The sequence below is a fragment of the Musca autumnalis genome, unplaced genomic scaffold (assembly GCF_047663935.1).
Source record: "Musca autumnalis isolate F117 unplaced genomic scaffold, ASM4766393v1 scaffold_2, whole genome shotgun sequence".
NCBI lineage: Eukaryota > Metazoa > Arthropoda > Insecta > Diptera > Muscidae > Musca > Musca autumnalis.
Genome location: NW_027411755.1, coordinates 183,358,343 through 183,381,063, shown reverse-complemented (window position 1 = coordinate 183,381,063; position 22,721 = coordinate 183,358,343). Strand labels below are relative to the sequence as shown.

At 33.7% G+C, this 22,721-nt stretch overlaps 4 protein-coding genes across 6 annotated transcripts; 1 reads left to right on the top strand and 3 right to left on the bottom strand.

The window, feature by feature from the left end:
* The first annotated feature begins 2,507 nt into the window (after positions 1-2,507).
* LOC141394992 (chitinase domain-containing protein 1) lies at positions 2,508-4,696 on the top strand. 2 transcript variants are annotated; one of them, XR_012410530.1, is made up of 5 exons: positions 2,508-2,860; positions 3,163-3,349; positions 3,411-4,014; positions 4,077-4,301; positions 4,594-4,696. XR_012410530.1 is itself a non-coding variant. In XM_073970262.1 (4 exons), exons 1-4 carry the CDS (start codon positions 2,603-2,605, stop codon positions 4,216-4,218), a joined length of 1,191 nt encoding a protein of 396 aa, XP_073826363.1. In that variant the 5' UTR covers positions 2,508-2,602; the 3' UTR covers positions 4,219-4,355. The 2 variants fall into 2 exon arrangements, 1 of the variants encoding a protein (XP_073826363.1); XM_073970262.1 differs by lacking the exon at positions 4,594-4,696 and having other exon boundaries at positions 4,077-4,355.
* LOC141394993 (tRNA selenocysteine 1-associated protein 1-like) lies at positions 4,609-8,739 on the bottom strand. The gene is made up of 3 exons (XM_073970263.1): positions 8,600-8,739; positions 7,059-7,704; positions 4,609-5,413 (listed from the first exon to the last, which is right to left on the bottom strand). Exons 1-3 carry the CDS (start codon positions 8,636-8,638, stop codon positions 5,067-5,069), a joined length of 1,032 nt encoding a protein of 343 aa, XP_073826364.1. The 5' UTR covers positions 8,639-8,739; the 3' UTR covers positions 4,609-5,066.
* Positions 8,740-8,777: 38 nt separating this feature from the next.
* LOC141394994 (tRNA selenocysteine 1-associated protein 1-like) lies at positions 8,778-10,845 on the bottom strand. Its single transcript, XM_073970264.1, has 2 exons — positions 10,679-10,845; positions 8,778-9,783 (listed from the first exon to the last, which is right to left on the bottom strand). The coding sequence occupies exons 1-2, from the start codon at positions 10,715-10,717 to the stop codon at positions 9,124-9,126; spliced, it is 699 nt and encodes a 232-aa protein (XP_073826365.1). The 5' UTR covers positions 10,718-10,845; the 3' UTR covers positions 8,778-9,123.
* A 5,153-nt stretch (positions 10,846-15,998) lies between these two features.
* On the bottom strand, positions 15,999-22,071 carry lok (ovarian-specific serine/threonine-protein kinase loki). Of its 2 annotated transcripts, none has more exons than XM_073970261.1 (7): positions 21,626-22,071; positions 21,249-21,406; positions 20,339-20,447; positions 20,000-20,256; positions 19,749-19,929; positions 18,462-18,696; positions 15,999-16,907 (listed from the first exon to the last, which is right to left on the bottom strand). In XM_073970261.1, the coding sequence occupies exons 1-7, from the start codon at positions 21,768-21,770 to the stop codon at positions 16,601-16,603; spliced, it is 1,392 nt and encodes a 463-aa protein (XP_073826362.1). In that variant the 5' UTR covers positions 21,771-22,071; the 3' UTR covers positions 15,999-16,600. The 2 variants fall into 2 exon arrangements, with proteins under 2 accessions (XP_073826362.1, XP_073826361.1); XM_073970260.1 differs by having other exon boundaries at positions 21,575-22,029.
* Between the last annotated feature and the right edge of the window lie 650 nt (positions 22,072-22,721).

The following is a 22,721-nucleotide window of genomic DNA, read 5'->3' as shown; positions in this document are numbered from 1 at the left end:
TTTCTTGTACAGGGTAACATTAAATTGAGAAAAAAAATATTTTGTAAGCACCCTGCAGTTTTCAATCTGTTACAAAAATGGTCGTTGTCGTTTATTTTTCATGATACCAAAAAAATTCAACTTCGACAACGACTACGAAATCCGTCGTATGACGACAACGCCGACCGTAATAAGGCTGAATATTGCAGATTTTGTTGTAATGGAGGATCTCGAAGCTAAGCAATTCAGCGGTTTTGGTTTCACTTCTTATTTCCTTTCGTATATGATCGGTAATATGCCATATACTCGCCTTCATTAGATTAATATTCCGTAAAACAGTTTTTAATTTTGTAACGTTTTTTGCTTCTCCTTTAAAGTTTTGGTTTTGTGGGTTACGTCTTCGGGCATTTATGGTGACGATATGCATTTGCAATTTATTTTGTTTGTTGTTATTTTTTATGCAGCCATGTTCAGCGTTGTCAGTATTGGGGATTTTTCCCCAAATTGGGGAATTTTTATTTGCAATGGGGAAAAAATTTTCGACTTGGGGAATTGGGAAAATGTTGAGGAAATCTGAAAAATATTTGGGGATTTTTGGGGAATTTCTTTTTTGTCTAATTACTTCAGATCATCTTTTAATTTCAGTACGTTAATAGTAGCAGCGCACGCGTGACGCACAAATAACATGCATCATATACTAACTGGTCGCAGCTGTAATAATTTATGACAGATTTGAAGTGTTATCATGCGGCTCGACGACTGACAGCGTACTAGAACAGTGGGTTGAATTGAAATAACATTTTCCATCATTTTTACTGATGAAGGGGACTTAACTGCAGAAATGATTACTGTATTGATGGGCAATGATTAAATTAAACTTTATTTAACATTCATGGCTCCAATTATAAAAGAGATAAATATGCTAAGTCCAAAAAGGATATAATACTTTTTGTAGTTAAATGTTGGCCGATATCGGACAGATAACCCGTTTTTTATTCCTACAAGTTTGCTTTAATAATAAGTGTCAGATAAATTAAAAGGAACTTTGTGTTTCTTTTATAATTTAAAGTGCGCCCAAAAACAAGAACAATTTGAGAGCAAATTCAAATTAACCAACCCAATTTGAGTAAATTTGATGTATACAGACGGTTTTGCTTGAAATGGAATGTAAGATGTAATAACAAATCCCTGGTAATGCGAACTTTATTCCTTTTTTTTTCTTAAAGTAAAGTATAACAAAAAGGGATTTTAAAGAAAAGATGTAAGAACGGGCCTTAATCTAAGTTTTCAAACCGATGCACATTGCTAATATGCATTTTTCCCTGTGCACTCGAATATTGAAACCATTTATAAAAAGGAAGAAGATATTGAAAAAATATTTGCAGCAATTCACTGGGTGAACACAATTTAGCTCTATATAGAACCAGTTGTCAACACAAAAATCTCCACGATTGTTTACGAATCGCAATGGAGATAGTTATCATTCGTAAATTGGAGATGGCATTAAATATGCTTTCCGTTCCAACAATTGAAGGCCTGGGTACATAAGCTGCCTCGCCTGCTTACCTTGCTTGCTTCTGATAAAAGAATATAAAAGAAAAGGGCAACCCAGTTCGAAATTTGCTCGGCCTTCTTTATTCTCTTATTTTTGTTATGTCAGAAATGAAGTAATAAAGCCAGACAACTAGGCGAGACAGCCTATGTACACAGGCCTTAATTCTTAAGTAGAAAGAGTCTTCTATTTTGAACCATATTCGGAAATAAAATGCAGTACGAGTTACTAGAATAAATAATCAATTTTCTAACAACTCCATTTGTTGTAGAATTTTTGACCCAGCTAAAGAAATGTTACAACTCTTTCATTATACAAATTTATATAAATCCAATGAGACTAATGATTCTGAATCACTTGAAAGTGAAGTTTTGAATATCGTTAATTTAATTCATATATAAGTGTATAGAATACTTTACAAGTTTAATGATATGAACTTTAATAGTAAAATAAAACTAATTTTGATTTTTTTGTAATTATTTGTAAAAAAAAATTTGGGGATTTTTTTGAGGAAATTCAATAAAATCTGGGGAATTTTGGGGAAAAGTTTTGGACAAGTTGGGGAAATGAGTCTAAAAAATACTGGCAACGCTGGCCATGTTTGTCTTTTTTTGGCATTGCTGCCAGATCTACTATTTTTCCATTCCTTTACTTTTGTGCAAAACTTGTTACGTAAGAGCCATTTTGACAGTTTTCTCTTTTGCAACTTTTACTATTAAAAAATTAAAGGAACAAAGCTATTATGTTATTAATAGCAACCCCTAAAAGCATGTCATTATTTCAACACAATCACATATTGCCGGTGTAATAACACTCTTATCGACAGGTAATCAGCCGAACTATTTAACTCACATTCTTTTAGTAATATTAACGCCTAAAAGCATACAATGCAGTCAAATAAAATATTCTAGTTATAAAACACTGTTATCGACAAGCAAAAGACAAACATATTTTTTAGAACCCTACACAGTCATTTTTCGATCTGTTTAACCCTTGAAAGTGTTGACTACATGGCTGGCTTTGCCAGTTTTATCTCTTTTCTCCTGATTCCTTGAAAGTAGAATAGAAAAAATGTTAAAACAACCACAAGCATTCCTAAAATATATTGTCCTGCTATATTTTTATATAGCCACTGTTCAATCTACCATAACTCCAGGCAAAAAAGCCCAACCTAAACCAAAAGCCGGTCCAAGAGATGAAAGTGTATTCGATTTGGATTTAATACAGCAAGAACCCACCGTTAAGGATATTTTGCTTAACAGCGGAGCTTATTACAGGGATACAACGGTCAGACACTTCAATGGCAGTGTTTTGGGATTTGTAACACCGGTATGGTTTGCAGAAATTAATGTCTTGTTTTAACTAAGTATTGGTAGAAAGGATTGCTTTGACACGTTTGCACAACTTTACCGAGATACATACTATGTAGTTCTTATTGTATTATAGATATTCTTGCACCTTGAAACACCGGATCTTAAAGATTTGAAATTGCAAAAGAAAAAGTAGCTTGTTTTAAACCTGCCCAACATAAAATACATATGTATGTATCTAAAATGTCCTAGCAATCAGAATGCTGTACCTAATTCTACATTATCGAAGTGCTTTTATATCAAATATTACTCCTTTTCTAGTGGAATTCGCATGGTTACGATGTAGCAAAAATATTTGCTCCAAAACTGGACATAGTATCTCCTGTTTGGTTTCAAATAGTTAAACAGAATAATTATGTGATACAAGGTAAACATGACATAGATAGCCGATGGATGAAAGCTGTAAAGGATAAGTCCAAAAGTGGTGCTGCGAGCAGAATAACAGAATGTAAGTTTGCACAGCACTCTTCACAAAAGATTTTGTTATAATAAATCATTTTATTTTTCAGTCTTCCCCCGAATACTTTTTGAAAACTTTCGTAATGAAGACTACACCAAGTTATTATCATCAGAAAAGGAAAAAGTTAAATTGGCTGAAGTAATTGTTAGTCTGTGCATTGAACATGGCTTCGATGGCATAGTTTTGGAATATTGGTTACAGCTGGCGGGACGAGTTAATGATCAATTTCTAATAAAACTTGCTATTGATTTAAGTACAGAATTAATGGCAAGAGATTTGAAATTAATTTTAGTAATACCACCCTATCGACAACAGGCGTCAAATATATTTACCCATCAACACTTTGATCAATTGTACAAACATATTTACAAATTTTCGCTAATGACTTATGACTTTTCCAATATTCAAAGACCGGGAGCAAATTCGCCACTATATTGGATACGACATTCGGTTGAACATATTGCACCTGCAAGTAGTGGCAATTTGGAAGAGAAACGTTCGAAAATCTTAATGGGTATGAATATGTATGGTAATGATTATACACCCGAAGGGGGTGGACCTATTGTGGCGGGGGAATATTTATCTTTACTTAAGCATCTTAAAAAGCGTTTAACCTATGACGAACGAGATGTAGAGAATTTCTTTGAAGTCAAGTAAGTAAATATTTACAGAGCAAAATGTTTCCTATGTTATCGATTGTGTTAATTTTTTTTAGAACTAGTAGTGGACGCCATTATGTCTTCTATCCCACCCTTTACTCAATCAACAAACGCCTTGAGCTGGCTCAGGAATTAGGTACTGGTATATCTATATGGGAATTGGGTCAAGGTTTGGATTATTTTTATGACCTGTTTTAAGTGTGACTCTACTGTACTCCATTAAGACGTAAATGAGCTCAAATACATTCCTATAGAAATGCGACGCACATTAAATATTATGGGCCGATTCCGTACAGCGAGGCGAGTCGTGTCGCGTTGCTAAATGCAATTTTTCGATTCCGTATGGCAATATCGCCTGACGTCGTCAAATTTTGTCGCCGAAATGTTCATTTTCCGGCGACAACAAATTAGCTGTCGCCGTACATTTTTACTAACGAATAAAAATAAAATAAAAATAACTTGTTATCGACGATTATTTTCTATCGCTGTACGTAGTGCATTTTTTAAATTTTGTCACAGAGACAATAGACGACGCGACATGACTCGCCTCGCTGTACGGAATCGGCCCATTAGCTACCAAGAAATGTATAGTTGTGATTATAATTATTAATGCTGTAAATATTGTTGTATGTGCACAAATACAAAACGGAAAAGACATTCCAACAATCCTATAAAATACTCTTTAAATTAGTCATAATCATGAACATGGAAGAGTATGTTTAAAAACTTTCAGCTATGGGAACATTCAACACCGAAAACAAGGGCAAATTCTAATTTCTCTAAAAACTGCGAACAGCCTTTCTTTGGGAAAAAATATTCTTCACGTTGCAATCAAGAACACAGAATTCTCTTTTGTGTTATTGGAGACAATGTCTAAGCTACACTAACAAAGCCATATTTCATGTTACAATTGTGCCACAAGCATTAACTCTGAATAAAAAGATTTTTTTCTAAATTTGTAATCGCAATTATATCTCAAATAATTATGTATAGTATGAACCTTAGAATATGCCAAAATCTAATCAATACAGAAAGATCTCTTATATCTAGTATGCTTCCAATTGTTCCAGTGGTAACCATTTGGAACTTTCCAGAGCATCATATAAATTGCGATCTGAATCCAAAGCTTCACGATTCATTTTATCAATATCCAATGTAAATTTGTGTTCCACCAATGCGTAATTATCATCTTCCTCATCAGCCCCTCCATTTGAGGCTGCTGCATTTTGTTGTTGTTCATATTGGGCATTACGTTGGGCACTCCAGGCCTCGGCATGTTGAGCTAAGGTTTGGGTGTTTGTGTGAGACTGTACCATAGACTGTTGATAATATGCACTTGTGGGATCAGTAGCTGCTGTACTTGCATCATAATAATTCTGCCATGCATTATAACCTGTAAAATAAATCCAAAACATACAGCCCTATTCTGAACATTCCCATGGGAACTGTTTCCCATGGGAGCGAAATTTCCCATTCCCACGTTTTCCATATTCTAAACGACGTGGGAAGAGCAAACCGTGGGAGCTGAAATTTCGAAATTCGAGATTAGTTACACCAAATTATTATAGCATACTTTTGGGAGCTGTAAATTTTGTTTTGTAATACAAAATGCCTATTTGCATTGAATTCGTGGTTTTTGAATTAGATTAGCAAAAGCACAACTCACATAATTCAACAACCGTGCATTGATTTATGGATTTTTAAGTGAATGGAGTCAGCGATGTGTGATGTTGTTCTAATAAGCACATTTTCTTCAGAATGTGCGAATTTGTGTAAGCATTTTTTTGATTAGTAGGCAAAAATAATTTTTGTGTATAAAGTAATCGGAACTTTTAAGTTTGTAACGAATTTAAAAATTTAACGAGGATATCGCTAGTTTTTCTTATTCCTAATTATCACTAGAACTCGTATTTTGCATATTTAAAAAAAAAAAAATTCAAAAAGATAAATTCGGACATTTTTCTCAATTATTACATATTTTTGCGTGTTAACATATCGTCACCATAAATTTCCGAAGAGGTATCTCAAAAAAAAAAAATAATAATAATAATAAATAAATAAAACACGTTTTTGATTGAATCTAAAACTAAAAGACGTGCCCTTGAAAAATTTCAAGCTTCTACGTTCAAAAATAACGATCCTATTCAAGAAAAGGCATTTCGGAAAATGGAATAGCATTGCAATAATTTGGCATATATGTATGTACGTTTGTGTGATCGTTGTCGTGTCGTTGAGGAGACTAACACGTTTTCAATAGAACGTTAGTCGTCTGATTTAAAAAAACCCGAAGGTTATATTACGAAAATGAATAAAAGTTGTAAAGATTGTATATATTATGGTTATTTTCCAATATATTTTAATAATTATTGCCAAAAATTCTTTTGAAATTGATAAAATTTTACTTGCTGTGCTGCGTTAACAGAATCAACCATGACTCTTTTTCTCGTATTTCAATACATATGGTCTGTTCCAAAACTGCAAAAATCTACTAATTTTTACTACTTTTAATTGTTTTGTTCGATAACATAAAGGAACATTTTTTTATCGGTGTAAAACAGTTAGATTCTTGCAGGTTTTTGTATCATATAAGAATATGCAAAATCCGAAGTCACTAATGACATATTTTACAGTACATTTTGTACGCTTTTATAAGGCAAACACATGGCGATTATAAATATTTGCAATAATTTTGTCGTGTAGATGTCTTAAAATATGAAATTTCATAAAAATATGAAATTTCTAGAAATTTTTTTTCAAACTCCCACTCTGTTTGCTGGGGAGATTTTTCCCACAAAAAGACACAAAATTCTCCCACAATTCAAGATAGAGAATGTATACTTTTTTCCCATGGGAACAAATTCCCAATTCGAACTTCATTCAGAATGAGGGGAGATGGGAAATGGGAAAAAACTCCCACAAAATTTTGTTCAGAATACGAAAATGTGGGAATGGGAAAAAATTCCCAACTCCCATGCGTTCAGAATAGGGCTGATACATAACAACAACTTCTTTAAACAAATCCCACTATCTTCTCTTACCCTGCCAGTATGTTGAACTTGGATCATAATATTGTGTATAATCTGAGCTTGTTGCTGTACTTCCCGCTGCAGTTGGCCCCGATCCTCCATAGCCATAATTACTATTTGAAGTGCCGAGCGCCACACCCAGCTCACTCTTTGGTTTGGGTACAGCATTACAAATTTTCAAAGGTTTACTACCCAAACCAATATAACCGTTCATTTCATACAATGCCGACTGTTGCTCATCCTCAATACCGAAACGCACAAATCCATAGCCTTTGGAAAACCCCGAACTGTCTATAATAACTTTGGCCGTTTTTATAGAAGTATATTTCGAGGAAAATGCTTTATATAGCTGATAATCATCAACATCGGAACTCAGGTCACCAACCCAAACACTAAATTCTCGTTCATTTCCAGGCATTTTGTATGAATTACTGGCACTGTTTAATCTAAAGCGTACTATGGGATTTGTTCCAGGAATGGGTTTCCCATTTAGCTTATGCATCGCATCCATTGCCTTTTCATCAGTGGCAAAATTAACAAAACAATAGCCGGCAGGTTCTCCTGTATATTTGTTACGCATCAAACGTACTGTTGTTGGATCTTCACCCATTTTCCGAAAGGCAGCTATGACAAAATTTTCCGTCATATATGGTTCCAACTGAAAACACATGAATTTTCAGATAAAACAAGTAAAAAAGTATCAGTCGGCTTTGCCGACAGGATACGCTCAGCCTGTGTGAAATGAGAAATGAATATATGGACAGATCGAATACCGGCAAAACCAATATCCTTTTCCCCTTATGTACATGCAGTGAGTCAATTAAGGGGTCGATTATGGATAGCAACCCAACTCCAGTTGCGTTGCCGACAGCAAATTTAATAATACAAATTTCCATTTCCGCATAGAAATTCTTACTTTTTTACAATTAAATTAATAGCTTAAGGTTCAAAACAATGATGCTGAATGAATTCGATACAAATTTCTGTCGTTTTACTCATTTTAATTGTATGGTTTTCTCCTCTGGCAACGCAACTACAGTTGAGTTGCAGTCCATAATCGGCCCCTAAGTGTTTCGTCTCTTTAGAAAGTTAAAAAAAAATCAATAAATTCGATTTAAACCATTATGTTAGTGGTGAAAAAGTGGAATATTCGTATGTAGTATGTTTGTGGATAGTTTAAGATCCAATATCTGCAGGAACCGCTGCGAACCTCGGAACCAATGTCTTGGATGAAGTGTCCACAAGGTTCCAAAATCCAAAGATATTGATGGTATTATGGCATGAAAAAAACATATTTTTTGAAAAATAAAATAAGACAAAATAGATTACTCTTTATTGATATTTTCCCGCAACATGTGGTGGTAATCCGATGCAAATATATTTAAATACCTTCGCCACTAAACCGCACCATTTTTAAAATCCAATTTTATAACTTCAGAGGTCATGGCAAGGGATTATTGTTCCTCTATTATTGGCTACATACATAACCATCAATAATTCATTTTGGCTGAGAGTATAGGAAGGGTGGTTCGTGGAACTGTGAAAATACTTACGCTGCCCATCCATAGTTGGCAATGTACCGATGAAGACATTTTTTGTTTTATTTTTTCTCTGTTTCCGTGTTTTTTAATAAATTGTTAGAATTGTAAACAAATGCGTTTTTTTCTAGAGTATAGGGATATGAAATTCTATTTTGTTACGTCTTCTTCTTCGTTGATAATTAGCAATGCAAATTCAATTGATGACAAGAAACATTACGTGAACATGGTTTAATAATAAAAATATGAAATTTCTAGAAATTTTTTTTCAAACTCCCACTCTGTTTGCTGGGGAGATTTTTCCCACAAAAAGACACAAAATTCTCCCACAATTCAAGATAGAGAATGTATACTTTTTTCCCATGGGAACAAATTCCCAATTCGAACTTCATTCAGAATGAGGGGAGATGGGAAATGGGAAAAAACTCCCACAAAATTTTGTTCAGAATACGAAAATGTGGGAATGGGAAAAAATTCCCAACTCCCATGCGTTCAGAATAGGGCTGATACATAACAACAACTTCTTTAAACAAATCCCACTATCTTCTCTTACCCTGCCAGTATGTTGAACTTGGATCATAATATTGTGTATAATCTGAGCTTGTTGCTGTACTTCCCGCTGCAGTTGGCCCCGATCCTCCATAGCCATAATTACTATTTGAAGTGCCGAGCGCCACACCCAGCTCACTCTTTGGTTTGGGTACAGCATTACAAATTTTCAAAGGTTTACTACCCAAACCAATATAACCGTTCATTTCATACAATGCCGACTGTTGCTCATCCTCAATACCGAAACGCACAAATCCATAGCCTTTGGAAAACCCCGAACTGTCTATAATAACTTTGGCCGTTTTTATAGAAGTATATTTCGAGGAAAATGCTTTATATAGCTGATAATCATCAACATCGGAACTCAGGTCACCAACCCAAACACTAAATTCTCGTTCATTTCCAGGCATTTTGTATGAATTACTGGCACTGTTTAATCTAAAGCGTACTATGGGATTTGTTCCAGGAATGGGTTTCCCATTTAGCTTATGCATCGCATCCATTGCCTTTTCATCAGTGGCAAAATTAACAAAACAATAGCCGGCAGGTTCTCCTGTATATTTGTTACGCATCAAACGTACTGTTGTTGGATCTTCACCCATTTTCCGAAAGGCAGCTATGACAAAATTTTCCGTCATATATGGTTCCAACTGAAAACACATGAATTTTCAGATAAAACAAGTAAAAAAGTATCAGTCGGCTTTGCCGACAGGATACGCTCAGCCTGTGTGAAATGAGAAATGAATATATGGACAGATCGAATACCGGCAAAACCAATATCCTTTTCCCCTTATGTACATGCAGTGAGTCAATTAAGGGGTCGATTATGGATAGCAACCCAACTCCAGTTGCGTTGCCGACAGCAAATTTAATAATACAAATTTCCATTTCCGCATAGAAATTCTTACTTTTTTACAATTAAATTAATAGCTTAAGGTTCAAAACAATGATGCTGAATGAATTCGATACAAATTTCTGTCGTTTTACTCATTTTAATTGTATGGTTTTCTCCTCTGGCAACGCAACTACAGTTGAGTTGCAGTCCATAATCGGCCCCTAAGTGTTTCGTCTCTTTAGAAAGTTAAAAAAAAATCAATAAATTCGATTTAAACCATTATGTTAGTGGTGAAAAAGTGGAATATTCGTATGTAGTATGTTTGTGGATAGTTTAAGATCCAATATCTGCAGGAACCGCTGCGAACCTCGGAACCAATGTCTTGGATGAAGTGTCCACAAGGTTCCAAAATCCAAAGATATTGATGGTATTATGGCATGAAAAAAACATATTTTTTGAAAAATAAAATAAGACAAAATAGATTACTCTTTATTGATATTTTCCCGCAACATGTGGTGGTAATCCGATGCAAATATATTTAAATACCTTCGCCACTAAACCGCACCATTTTTAAAATCCAATTTTATAACTTCAGAGGTCATGGCAAGGGATTATTGTTCCTCTATTATTGGCTACATACATAACCATCAATAATTCATTTTGGCTGAGAGTATAGGAAGGGTGGTTCGTGGAACTGTGAAAATACTTACGCTGCCCATCCATAGTTGGCAATGTACCGATGAAGACATTTTTTGTTTTATTTTTTCTCTGTTTCCGTGTTTTTTAATAAATTGTTAGAATTGTAAACAAATGCGTTTTTTTCTAGAGTATAGGGATATGAAATTCTATTTTGTTACGTCTTCTTCTTCGTTGATAATTAGCAATGCAAATTCAATTGATGACAAGAAACATTACGTGAACATGGTTTAATAATAAAGGTTAGCCAAAGCTTTATGTGAATTTAAATTTTTTCATTCGAGTATGCCTAAAACTTCAAAATAATATAAACAAACTGTGTATGTGTGTGTGGTGTTTGAATAATATGCCAAACAATTTTAAAAACAATCGAATTCAATGATTTTTAAAATTGTTTTTAGACCATTTGTATGGAAGAAATTGGTGAGACTTACATTGAAACAATCAGTTTATCATATTCACAACTCGATTATGTGGATAAAACTTAACTCTTCATTCATTTTTCGCGTTTTTTAAAAATGGCTCAAAAAATGCATTGTAAACAAAACCACTTGTTGCTTTTATTTTGAAGTTTTAGGAATTCAAGAAAGACAAGGGTTCTATAGATTTTTTTCATTTAAATCTACCTCTTTACTTATACTATGTACGTGAACACATTTGATCATGACAGCTTTTATCAAATAACTTTTATTAATGGGCCGATTCCGTACAGCGAGGCGAGTCATGTCGCGTCGTCTATCGTCTCTGTGACAAAATTTAAAAAATGCACTACGTACAGCGATAGAAGATAATCGTCGATAACAAGTTATTTTTATTTTTTTTTATTTTATTTTTATTCGTTAGTAAAAATGTACGGCGACAGCTAATTTGTTGTCGCCGGAAAATGAACATTTCGGCGACAACATTTGACGACGTCAGGCGATATTGCCATACGGAATCGAAAAATTGCATTTGACAACGCGACACGACTCGCCTCGCTGTACGGAATCGGCCCATAATTCTGTTCCTATACATGCAAGAATCTTCATGCTATCCAACATTTTACTCGAAAAGCTTTCCTTTACACTTCCGTTACACATGCCAGTAAATTGGTGCCAATTGAGTACATGTATTATACTCGAAAATGCCGAAAAAGTGTTCGACTGGCATGCAGTTTTCTTGTGTGTTTACACATGCCAGTGCAAGTTCAATTCCAAAATTATTTTAAGCCGCATATAACACACAAAATTGCATTATATTTCAGATTTAAAACACAATTCACAACATATTTTACTATTTTTATTTTATTTCGTTTTAAAAAGATTGTTTTCAGTCATAAACATAATGAATCTGGTATTGCCGCCTTTTCAATATCGTATAATCCCAGAGGGGAAATTATTTATCAACCTATATTTTCATGAAAAACATCAAAATTATGTCTTTACTAACCACTAATATATTGCAGCTGCCAAGACGTATTATTTGTGTTTCCTAATCTTTTTGAAAATATGCATTAAATCTTTGCATTCTTAAAAGAAACAAAAATGTACATGGATTAAAAAATAGTCTCGGCAACTCTTTTTTCATTTTCGACATATCATTGGCAGCCAGCTCAAAATTTTGCTGGCATGAAAAATCTAGTGCCAGTGGAGTCGACAATTCAAAAAATGTAATTGTGGTAGTAAAATATTGTGTATGTATTGGTTTTTTCGAACTGTCACTGGCATGTGTAAAGGTTGGGTTACTTCAGACACCAACAATTCAGAGTGAATTTCATTAAAAAATTCATGAAACTGCAAAATGAAAAAATTGGAACAAATGTCAAAGTCGACATATCAGCCAATTAGAACAGCAACCGGCAACCATGTTAAGGCCTCGGCACATACGGCGCATTGAGCGTCGCGCTACAACAACCACATGAAAAATCAGATAACAAACTTGGCATCACTTACACATTTTTCATGTGGTTGTTGTTTTCAACGCGCAACGTGTCACAAAACGGACCGTATGTGCCGGGGCCATTAAAGCGCTCGGCACATACGGTGCGTTGAGCGTTGTGTTACAACAACCACATGAAAAAAGTGTAAGTGAAGCCAAATTTTTTGAAAAACAACAATATGGCTGACGCGTTAAAGTTAAACATAATTTAACTGTTTTGGGACAACGCGGTCCGTTTAGTGACACGTTGGGGGCACTCGTTGTCCCAAAAAAGTTAAACATAATTGTTGTTTTTCAAAAAACTTGGCATCACTTACACATTTCTCATGTGGTGCATGGTAGAATCATTACAAGGTAGGGCATAGCAAACAGCCGATTACAATTTTTTTCTATTGGTTTGCTTATTCTTTCAAGTTAGTATACAAATTGTGTATGTATGTGTATGGTTTTGAAAAATATGACAAAATATTTTATACTTATTAAAATTCAGTCGAAATGAAAATTGTTATTACAACATTTATTATTTATATTTATTACAACATGGTGATGAAACAAACTTTTGAACATATACAGAAGCTGACTCCGTAAAGAAAACTTAGCCTCCCATTCATTTTTCTCGTTTTTAGTTATTGATCCAAAATATCAAATAAACAGTACAACCTGTTGCATATTCAGTTATGGTAATTCTGACAGAATAAGCAAATACACCCAGTCCTTGTTTTTCACAATTTGTTCGAACCTGACCTACCTTCCAAATTATTGTACCATGGTGTGGTGGTTGTAGCGCGACGCTCAACGCACCGTATGTGCCTAGCGCTTTAGTGACACGTTGGGACACGCATTGTTCCAAAAAAGTTAAACATAATTGTTGTTTTTCAAAAAACTTGGCATCACTTACACATTTCTCATGTGGTGGTTGTAGCGCGACGCTCAACGCACCGTATGTGCCGAGCGTTTTAGTGACACGTTGGGACACGCATTGTCCCAAAAAAGTTAAATTATGTTTAACTTTAATGCGTCAGCCACATTGTTGTTTTTTAAAAAACTTGGCATCACTTACACTTTTTCATGTGGTTGTTGTACCGCGACGCTCAAAGCATCGTATGTGACGGGGCCAATACGGTCCGTTTAGTGACACGTTGAGACACACGTTGTCCCAAAACAGTTAAATTATAGCTCTGTTCCTTTACGTGCAAGAATCTTCAAGTTTTACAACTTTTTACTCGAAAAGCGTTCCTTTACTTCAGACACCATACAATTCATATGGAAGCAGATTACAACTTTTGCTACTTTTGCCGGTTTTACCACTTTTAAAAGTAAAGGAACAGACCATATGTTTAACTTTAATGCGTCAGCCACATTGTTGTTTTTTAAAAAACTTGGCATCACTTACACTTTTTCATGTGGTTGTTGTACCGCGACGCTCAACGCATCGTATGTGCCGAGCGCTTTATGTTTAACTTTATTGCGTCAGCCATATTAGCTGTGTTCCTTTACTTACCTGAGATTACCATTTTTACCATTTGTTACGATTTTTAACCTGCAAAGCGTTCCATAGTCCCAATTTACATTAGGCGAGTTTACTTGCGGCAATTGTCAGTTTGTAGGTGAGAGAGGGTGCTAAGAGGCAAAGGGTTACCATATGCCTCACCTCTCTCTCCTACAAAATGACAATTGCCGCAAGTAAACTCGCCCAATGTAAATTGGGACTTAACCCCGAAAAGTGGCAAAACTGGAAGCAATTTTTAAAAGAGTGAGAGTGAAGAGAGAGCGAAAATAGCTTTCTCTTCTACCACAGGCTACCAGCATAATTTCTGCAGTTAAAAAATGGCAGAACTGATTTTTCGACTTAGTTTGACTTTAGTTGTGGAACACAACTCTTTGTACGTTTACCTAGTATAACCGGTTTTAATAAACCCATGAAATTGTGCGTTCTTAGTCCCGATACACACCAGAGCAATTTCATTGAAATAATTTCACGAAATTAGGCTTTTTTAGTTCGAGTAAAGGTAGAGTGAAATCATGAAATTGTTCTAATGAGGAATTCGATCAAAGAACGGTTAATTTCATGAATTTTTTTAATGAAATGTTCTTTAGTATGGACCGCAACTTTAGCAATCAGCAAATTCATGATTTTACTATACTATAGAACTCGACATTGGGATGCACGAATCTCAAAATGTTTTGACGTTAATAACATTACCTTATATAAACAAATTGTTAAAAAAATGTACACATTTTTAAATGAAATCCAGTAAACGTAAAATATTGCCCTGTTTCTCTAATGCCATGTTCATACTAGAATTTGAATCACGTAGTTCGTTCTCATAATTACGTACACGAATTAACCCGTTCATACGACATGGTACACAATTCATAGCAACATGATTCATATTTTCATAGTTTTTATTTTCTGATTTTAAAGAAAGTTTCGTCCAAAAGACGAGTAAAATTAATTGATATAAACTGAAAAACTATTTGTCCTTCTTTCAGATATCTATTTAATATTTAATTACATTATTTTCATTCATCTTTTCTATTTTTTCTCACAATTTTGGTGTTTTCAGCAAATAAAAATATTTTTCTATTTCCAAAATTAACGAGAGAGAGACCTGCCAAAATAACTTTTTGGTATACAGACTTTCCGCCAGGCATTTGATTTTTGTTTTTAAATTTGTACGCGAATTTGAAACGAAGGACAATAAATGCAACTGCAATAAACGAAAATAGAAAATTTGCTATGATTTGAATGTTTATTTGTCCTTAAAACGTTTACTTATCATTCAGGTTTTGCAGTTTTACTAAAAATTTTTGGGTTTTTAATAAATTTTAAATTTTATATTTTTCCTGTCATAATTAATTTATTTCGATAAATTCTCTCATTTGTTAGAGATGGGACATATTTTATCGTCGTTCTGAGAGTAATTTAAATTGAACAAAGTACACAAATCGCTGTTCGTTCTCAAAATTTTGTATGGGAAATTAAGTAATTATATCGTAATTTGGGGTCGAACAACGAATAGAGAACGAATTACCGTCAGTCTGAACAAGGCATAAGACGATTCGAATTCAAATTCGTTCGACTGACTACCAATACCAAACTCATGTTGTTGCAGGAAATGTTTGATTGAAAATAAAACAAGTCAAATATTTTTCAAAAATACCAGTAGGCTTATTCTGTAACTTTTATCGATTGAAAAGTTGTTAAAATTTCTTTTGTTTTTGTTACAACTACAAAACAAACAAAGGAAATTGTTGTAAAATAAACAATGAGTAAAGTTGTTAAAAAGTTACAGAATAGGTACCCAGAAGTTTGTAGTAGTTCGAACGAATTCGTATTCGAATCGTCTTAGTGAAACAGGTCATATTACGCCACAGTATTTATTTTTTATGGTATGTATGCACATTAAAACCCCATTTTGTTTTTTTTTATCAAAAATTTATTAAAAGAAGGCAAATCACAGCCTCCTAGTGTTTCTTCTAAAAGCCTTTAAATAAAAAAGCTCAGCTTATAATGAGGACACAACATAACAGTATACAATACATGTAATTAATATTGATGAGCAAAAAAATGATGTAGTAATAATAATCAGTTATATTGTATATGTATGAATATGTAACAAAACATGTGTATATATATATAAAAATTTTGGAAAACATTTAACAAAAATGGTTCGAGTACAACTCTACAAGTAATGCAAAATGCATTGGATTTCTTGTGCTGACAATATTTTTTGCCATGTCAATTTGTGGTGGTGGGGGTACTTTTTTGTGTACCTAGAGAGTTTGGAATGTATTTCATATCAAATGAATTCCAAATTAGCATTAAATTAACGTATACTGATAATGAGGAACAAAAAAAAAAAAACAATGACAGTGAAAAGGACACTTAAATACATAAATAAAGACTAAACTAATAAAAAATAGTACTCTATTTGGCAACTGGCGATGTTGTTATTAGGTGGATTTTTCTTCACCATATAAAATTAACAATTTGTGTGTGTAAAAAAACCTGTTGTTTATCTTTTGGAACGTTTCATTGGTGGCTCTAGAAAATTCTCCTCATCTTCGGTTTCCATTGGTTCGATTTTCATTAATTTATTGGCTGTACGCAACATTTCTTGATCCTTGAGCCAGCTACTTTGTAGGACATCATCTATGGTTGGTCTCTTTTGGGGATCCACTATTAACATGTTCTTTATTAAAGATGTTGCTCGCTGCGATACCTGTTTCCAAGAGGGATGATTAAAACGAAAATGTCCCTTCTTTATTTGTTCAGAGGCTGGAGAGCCGTAATCGTCAGAAAATGGTAAAGTACCGCTGAGGCTGAAAAGAAAACAAAAAATAAATAAATAAAAAATTAAGCATTTAATTCTGAATTAAAAAATATGTATTTTTTGTAAGGAGAAATTGTAAATCAGAATTTGAAATTAGTAGGTAAGAACAACAAATCTTGAAATAGACAGTTCGTTTTTTACCTTTATGTTAGAAACATTGGACTCGACAAAAATAAATAACGAACTTTTGTGGGGAAGGTACCCGACAAAGTGAAATGATCAGGTCCATCTTCGAATTTGGTCTATGATGTCACAATCAACTCCAAAATGTGTTAACAAACACATTCCCAAACCATTCTCTTTTTTCTTCCAGTCTTCATGTTTTTATTTGAAGTACACAAAGTAGTATCCGAGTGGAGCATCTGTGTTTTACGACAGCTACGCGTATTTTCACCTAATTCTATACAATTATGTTAGGAACTAATTAGAAAGGTATGTAAGTAAATGTTGACCTGCACACACACCATCTTCAGGTTTGTTTGTGCGTGTTTATATTTGTATATCAACATTTTCATCAATTCCTGCACATGCGCCATGCAGTCATAGTTTCACCTGTAGATACCATATAAACTTTATATTTTTCAAAAGATTAAGAAAAATGCAAATAATCAAAATATTTCGTTTATAAGAACCACCGTGAAGAAAATAATCGAATGATAAAAGTCAATTAAAGACAATGTTATTAAGTAATCAATCAATGGAAATAACTAAGACAAAAGTTACCTTTTCCGTTTTTAGCATATTTTTGAGCATTGTTATAATTTCTTTAATAAGAAACGTTGAAGCTGGTATTGACTGTTTCAAGTGTGTTTCTAAAAATGGAAATAACAAAGCCTGTGATGACCCATTTCACAACAATTTCTCAACCGTCATATTAGAATCTCCCTGTATGGGAGGTCGTAAAGGAAGAGATGGCCTTTTTCCAGCTACAGCATGTATTAAGATTGCTGGTTACTATGATGATACAGGTGAAACCATTACTGTGCGCGGTTGTGCTTTAGACAGTGGAACATTAACTACTGATACGGAAATTGTTCGCATGTCGCATTGCGGAAAATTCTACTATGATGATCGTTATGTACATGGTTGTCTGCAAAGCTGTAGCGATGCTGATGGATGCAACAATTCTCCACCACAACGTGGTCCATCAGTGGAAATACTATTAGCTGTCATATTGTTGTCAATGTTTTCCAAAGTAATAATTACTGCAACAGGCCAAAATTTATTGTCTTCATGATACATTTAAATAGGGACGCACAATTTTTTGCTCTCCTTTTATAGTGTAAGGTAATTTAATATATAAAATTTGAAATCACTTTGTAGTATGTAACGAATGATAAAGGAATTTAAATCACGCAAAGACTTGTTCTCATAGAATTATAAATTTGTTGTCTTTGTGATAAAGCTTAGAATAATGCACACCCAAGTTTTTGTTTCATTTTTAGTAGTGTAAGCAAAATTGTTATCATAAGCAAAAGCACTTTGTAGAATCTAATAAAGAAGTAATAACGAATTACTCAAGAATTTGTTTTCAATAACTTACCAAGTGAATAGAACCACGCCCAAACTCCAGATATCAACTTTTTTGGTATAGGCTCCGCGACCACCAGTTAACAACACTTCTGGTGCAACATACAGAGGTGTGCCACATAAGGTACGCATTACAGAATCCTTCTGTACAAATTTACTCAAACCAAAGTCAGAAACTTTCAGCAATGTTTCTTCGTCTGAAGATTCAAGTAAGACGTTGTCTGGCTTCAAGTCCCTGTGAGTTATACCTAATAAAATATTATATAATTAATTATTTTATAATAAAGATAAACTTTTAAAATGTTCTCATTTTTTAGGATTAAGTCCAGCTCTTTTTGGATCGATACGAAATTTTTGCCACAGGCAGTCCTTGTTGTACTAAACACATCTAAATGTTTTATTTCAACACATTCCATGATATGACCTTTTAAAGGGGTTTGATACATTTTTGGAAATTTAAAATACCAACTTCACGGGAATTTTCAGGTCTTCTATGTAAAAAGCTTAACAACATCAACCACTATACATTCACTACTCTCTAAAATCAAAATTTAAAGTCCCAAAGTGAAAATAGGAGGGCCACACAAGGCATATTTATAGGAGATAGTTGCATGAATTACAACAACTAAAAATTTTACCATGGCACAATTATGTAGTGGTACCTAAAAATTTTGAATATGTTATGTCAACATTTTCTTTATGTTGTTGGGGAAATTACAACAAAAATAATGTTTTTATAAAGGGATTTGACTTGTCATATTCGAACAGCTGGTTTGACACCACTACCATGGTAATTGTGAATTTTACAAAAGCAACACTGTTGTTATTGAAAATAAAATGTCAACAAAATTTTGAATAATAGGGTCGTTCCAAAATGTTCTCAGGAAAAACATATGCAAATACGTTTTGAAATTCTTCTACAATAGAACAAATTTGAGTTAAAATGTATATGCTCTGTTCCAGAACCTGCAAGAAGCTACTACTTTTTACTACGATAACATTTGTTCCTTTATGTTATCGAAAAAATAGAAAAAATTAGTAGATTCTTGCAGTACGGAAACAGACCAATAATTTCAGAACTGTCGTAGGTCCTTTTTATTACACGTTAACGGTGAAAAGAATTATTATATTGTAGCAAATTTCGAAGTTTCAAATTTCATGTATAGACCCTATTAAATTTTGAAACCCCAATTTACGAAAAAAGTAAAAATACAGCTGATTGTCACTTCTACCTTCTATAAATATGCCTTGGGCCACATTTTAAAAAATCTGGAAATGTAATATCTACAAATTTAATTACCTTTATCATGTAAATATTTGACGGCATGACACATTTGATAGAAAAACAATTTGGAAATCTTTTCCGACAGCCTTTTATTTTCAACAATGCGATTAAGTAAATCACCACCTTTCATAAATTCCAAAACCATATACACCGAATCTGGCTTATCAACAATGTCATGCATATTAATGACACAAGGCTGAAATTACAGAAAAAAAAATCAATATTATTTAATATTCATAAAAATCATTTAGTGGCCGCATACTCACATGATTAAGATTTTTCATAATTCTAGCTTCATTCATAACCCGGTTGGGGTCTGTTAAATGATTGGGACTAGTACTGGTTGCCAACATATTTTTCTTTACAATTTTCATGGCATATTCTTGACACGAACGTCTATCATATACAAGACGTACTAAACCACAAGCTCCCGAACCTAATTTACGACTTACATAATAATTGGAGGTGATTTCTTTGGGCAAGCCCATTGCTTCATTGGGACTGAGATCTTTAAAAACAAAAGCTAAAGAAACAAAACCAAGGACATTTTTTTTAAATTATAAAAGTGTTCAATTTATAATGAGAGGAGATGAGATTGTACGCACCTTTATATACGGGATGGGAAAGGGATATAATGTCATCATCTTGTAAAATGCGTCTGTTATTTGTACCAATCCTTTCACTGTTCACAAATGTTCCATTACGGGAAAGATCCTAAAGGTAATAAAAAAAAGAAAACAGCTTGAATTAAAAAAAATGAATTCATGAAGAAATTAAAGTTTAACAGCTGTACTGAGGCCGGTAATATCTCTACTAAGTATAGTAAAATGTACAATGAATATAGAATTATTGTTGCCACAATGACCACCTGCTACAAAAATGTTTTGATAAATACTGGGGGTTATCATGAACGGCAATTCCCCGTGAATTTTTTCACTTTCTCCCTTAAGTTGCAACGGCGGAAAAACAAAACTCGCGGGGAAATTATTTCAGTTCAGTGAAGGCTTTTTAAAGTATAAGGAAAGAAATATATGATGATGGGCAAATATTAGGTACCATGTAGATATAAATCCCATTCAGAAGATTGGTTTTTGTTGTAGCAGCATGTACCCTACGTAGAAGCATAGTTATGATTAGCACTATTACGCGCCGTGTTTTCTATCAGCAACACTTTGAAGGAAGCAAGTTTAGGCAATTTTTTTTAATCGCATTTTTTTCGGTTGGGGATTTAAGACCTTCTCCTACGGACAGATGCTAATTTCGGGCACGGGAACAACTTATTTTTTAAATTGTAAATTTTCCTCTAAGTAGCCGGCCTTTAACAAGGGAATTTTCGCAACTTCGGGAAGTATGAACCTCCACAAAAAATATATGATGTCGTGATCAGGGAGTTGACCTACCTTTAAGAAAATTCATCTCGTTCAGAACTGAGCGACTTATGCCTTTATAAAGGAAAAAATAGTAGAACCTTGCAGGTTCTGGAACAGATCAAAATTGTCTTTGTTGATTGCTTACCTCAATGTAAACTGGATTTGATAAATCACAGTTAGCTCTCCTTATTACAAAATGGACTTTAGATATGCGACATAATATTTTCTCCGGCAAATCACTGAGAGTTAATACAAGATCATTGTTTTCTCCACGGCCAGCAGTGAAGCTTTCATTGCTCAAATCTAAACAATAAAAACAGAATTTTATATAGTTTAAAGAATTGTGCAACGCATTAAAAACCATACATTTATCAACATATCAAATCTATATCAAGGACAAACAACATACAAAAATTTAACTAGCAAAAACTACTTTTTTTTGTTTTTGTGACAGAAAATGACAAGTGTTACCAACAGAAAAAGGCGAATTCAGATACAGAATCTTATAATTGCCAGTCCTACCCAGAGATTTAACTTTGATGTTTTTTCCGTACAGACGTCCCCAAACGATATTTTCAATCGGTTGACTTTCAACTTGGCTCCAAATGTTAGATGCTTGACTTTGTGTTGCTCCTTGCGTTTGTGATTGAGGGCCATCGCGTGCCATTGTTTTTTTTTTTTGGTATCGTTTAGTTTCCACAACTTATAGATCAGGGAATTTTGTTTATATAGATTTGGAAGTTAAATATTTATATGTATTTAAATTTGCCGGCAGTACGAACAATTCACGAACACAAAATTAATAGAAACATAACTGTTTATTTTAGTACCAGTTATATTGCTTGTATTTTGTCCAGAAATTTTTGTTGTTTGTTTCTCAGATGAAGTTCTAAAGTTGTTTACTCTCTGTTTGTGCAAAAGAGATCGATAGATAAAAGGCGCGCAAAGGACTACGAAGAAGTCATGACAAAAGTGACGGCGTTAAATATTAGATCGCCGCCTATTAAAATGTTCTTTACGCCAATCAAAAAGGCTACCCAGCAAAAAGTTTGCATTCGTGGATCCAATTCCCAGCAAAAAGTTTGCATCCGCGGATGCAGTTGAATCACTACAAATGTACGGTACATTTGCCGTTGGAGTACATTTTTTCCTATGAATTCACTTAGAATTTTACAAGAGAGCGCGCAGCTATGATGCACTCCATTTTGCTTCCACAGCACACAGCTAGGATGCACTCCATTTTCAATCCAAATCACGGCTTAAGATACAGTGCTTTGGATTGAATTTATATGCGTTCTTCGGATTGCATTTTTAATCAGTCTAAAGATGAAATTAAAATGCAAGCCATTGCAAAATATCCCAAAATAAATAAAATGCATTTATTATTTGTATAAAACAAGAACAGAAAGAACTTTATTATATAAACACAAATTAAAAAAAAGTTTCCATTAAATTCAATCACATTTGAGCTTACTCATGGTTTAATAAGAAAGGTTAGCCAAAGCTTTATGTCAATTTAAATTTTTTCATTCGAGTATGCCTAAAACTTCAAAACAATATAAACAAACTGTGTATGTGTGTGTGGTGTTTGAATAATATGCCAAACAATTTTAAAAAT

Excerpts from the sequence above, each read along its gene's own strand:
- LOC141394992 (XM_073970262.1), top strand. The coding sequence starts at position 2,603 with ATGTTAAAACAACCACAAGCATTCCTAAAATATATTGTCCTGCTATAT. Across the intron at positions 2,861-3,162 it reads TTTTGGGATTTGTAACACCG|TGGAATTCGCATGGTTACGA; the intron begins GTATGGTTTGCA and ends CTCCTTTTCTAG. Across the intron at positions 3,350-3,410 it reads TGCGAGCAGAATAACAGAAT|TCTTCCCCCGAATACTTTTT; the intron begins GTAAGTTTGCAC and ends TTTATTTTTCAG.
- LOC141394993 (XM_073970263.1), bottom strand. The coding sequence starts at position 8,638 with ATGTCTTCATCGGTACATTGCCAACTATGGATGGGCAGC. Across the intron at positions 7,705-8,599 it reads GCCAACTATGGATGGGCAGC|TTGGAACCATATATGACGGA; the intron begins GTAAGTATTTTC and ends ATGTGTTTTCAG. Across the intron at positions 5,414-7,058 it reads AAGTTCAACATACTGGCAGG|GTTATAATGCATGGCAGAAT; the intron begins GTAAGAGAAGAT and ends TTTATTTTACAG.
- LOC141394994 (XM_073970264.1), bottom strand. The coding sequence starts at position 10,717 with ATGTCTTCATCGGTACATTGCCAACTATGGATGGGCAGC. Across the intron at positions 9,784-10,678 it reads GCCAACTATGGATGGGCAGC|TTGGAACCATATATGACGGA; the intron begins GTAAGTATTTTC and ends ATGTGTTTTCAG.
- lok (XM_073970260.1), bottom strand. The coding sequence starts at position 21,770 with ATGGCACGCGATGGCCCTCAATCACAAACGCAAGGAGCAACACAAAGT. Across the intron at positions 21,407-21,574 it reads GAATTCGCCTTTTTCTGTTG|ATTTGAGCAATGAAAGCTTC; the intron begins GTAACACTTGTC and ends TTTATTGTTTAG. Across the intron at positions 18,697-19,748 it reads CAAATATTTACATGATAAAG|GTATAACTCACAGGGACTTG; the intron begins GTAATTAAATTT and ends ATATTTTATTAG.